Raw genomic sequence first — 1,951 nt, 5'->3', positions numbered from 1 at the left:
TTGTTATGATTATCATAGGATGGATTTCAGACTTGTTACTTCTTAGCTGATAAACCTCCTGTTTGTTCTGTCAACGTCTACCCCGCATATCAAAATCCCATACCAAAATCAATACAACAATCACGATGCAAAGATCAGTTGGGAAATGCCTTGAATTTGTTTTGGTCGCAGCGGCTTGATATAAAACTGGCATTTGTATTTGGAATTTGTATCCTTCACTATAAGCACATCATTTGTCTTATTTTATATGTTCTCAAGTATTTTTTTTATTCTTATATTTCAGGTTATTTTATGGGCAAGACTGCTGCTGGTAAATTGAATGTATACACGTGTATATTAACTGCTATGACAAGAAAGAGACATCCTGTCAAAATCTCATCTAATCGAATATAAACTGACCTGAAAATACATGTAAGAATAGAAAACATGAATTTTATAAATAATGCATTTATAGCTACTGAGCAGCATATTTCTTAGCACCCTCCAGGCAGTATCAAACAGTAATTAGTATGACTGCTCCAGCCAACAACCTTGGAGGCACTCATGGGAATCCACAAACACCCCTGTGTGAACCAAAATCCTTTTGCCCTGGATCTCTACCCAATCATTATGGCCTTGGTCTGCATACAACATTTGTCATTACTTATTTTCTTAATTTCTGGCATTATTATTTGCCAGTGTAGATAATCTTATGTGTCAATGAGTGTATTTTTTTCCTGTGTTTATGACAGTGTCATCATATTTTCTGTATCTTTGGGCATTGTGTAATGGTATAACAAAGTATTAGTTAAGTGCTATACAACTTATTGTTGACTAACAAAAGAAATATCATCAATGTGAAGTGATTTACAGTCTGTCATTCTGCCTATTACAGGCAAAGTTTACCTTGCACCATTTAGCTCTGTGAAGCAAACTATACATTACTTTTCATTAATTTATTAATTCCATACAATGTTAATAATGAAAGTCTGATTATCATGCACTAAAACTATACTGTAAGGAATTCCTGAAAATCTGTATTAAAAAAAAAAATTAATATAAATGCATATAATTCGATAAAATAATCACTTGCAAGGTTCCACTTGACAGCTGCAGCTGTACCCAACATAAAACTCAAATTCATGCCGTACAAGTCATGAATTTGATAATTTCAGAGTAAACATTTTGTATTCTACCCTTCACTGAACATAAACTCAGTTATCCCACAAACATCAACCCTTTAATACCCTATTGTTAAGACACACAACACAACCCCCAACCTCTATTTAAAAAGTCCTTCCCTTCTCAAAATAAAAATAACACAACTAACACGCACTTAAAACCCAACAACCCTTCAATATTCCAAACCCCACGAACACCCCTCTTCAACCCACACCCAAACCTTCCCTTTCTAGACCCCCTAGGTCCCCAAAACGTCCCAAAAACTGACAAAAACACAGGGGAAATGCAGCCGCCTCTCACCCTCCGAGACCACGTGGACGACATGTAAACAAACCGACGTCGCTGTTGGTCGAAGCGGCTCGAAACGCGGTCGGTTTAAATTATTTATTTTCGGTGGTTTTTTAACCATATTTGAGAGAGTAATGGGTGTTTTTTTTCATATAGGGAGGTGGAGGGTGAAGGTATTGGTATTGTCTGCGTATGCGTGGTGTTGGTATTATCGTTGCTGATATATATTTCACAGGTGTTGAGGGGCAACGCGACATTAAAGGGACGGTGGATATAACGATATAAGGAGGGTTAATGTAAAAATGATAACCCGGTACATACATATAAATGTATAAGATAACACTTACGATATACTTAATAGATATATGTGTATTTGAAAAAAATGAATATATGTACTTCTTAATCGAACATAAACGTACAAATATACGTGTATTTGTTTACGTAAACATAAGCACTCACCCATTGCATATATGAATGAGAAGATAAATATATGAACTATACA

At 35.4% G+C, this 1,951-nt stretch overlaps 1 protein-coding gene across 2 annotated transcripts in view; it reads right to left on the bottom strand.

Moving 5' to 3' along the window:
- The window catches only part of LOC119594520 (ribosomal oxygenase 1-like), an 11,285-nt gene extending 9,700 nt beyond the window's left edge, over nt 1-1,585 (bottom strand). Inside the window, exon 1 of one of the 2 annotated variants that reach the window (XM_037943554.1) lies at nt 1,430-1,585. In XM_037943554.1, coding sequence (XP_037799482.1) covers nt 1,430-1,570 — 141 coding nt within the window. In that variant the 5' untranslated portion in view covers nt 1,571-1,585. The remainder of the gene's footprint in view (nt 1-1,429) is intronic. The other variant, XM_037943555.1, reaches the window with a different exon arrangement.
- Between the last annotated feature and the right edge of the window lie 366 nt (nt 1,586-1,951).

The sequence above is a fragment of the Penaeus monodon genome, chromosome 34, assembly GCF_015228065.2.
Source record: "Penaeus monodon isolate SGIC_2016 chromosome 34, NSTDA_Pmon_1, whole genome shotgun sequence".
Classification (NCBI taxonomy): Eukaryota; Metazoa; Arthropoda; class Malacostraca; order Decapoda; family Penaeidae; genus Penaeus; species Penaeus monodon.
This window is presented reverse-complemented; position numbering and strand designations above follow the sequence as displayed.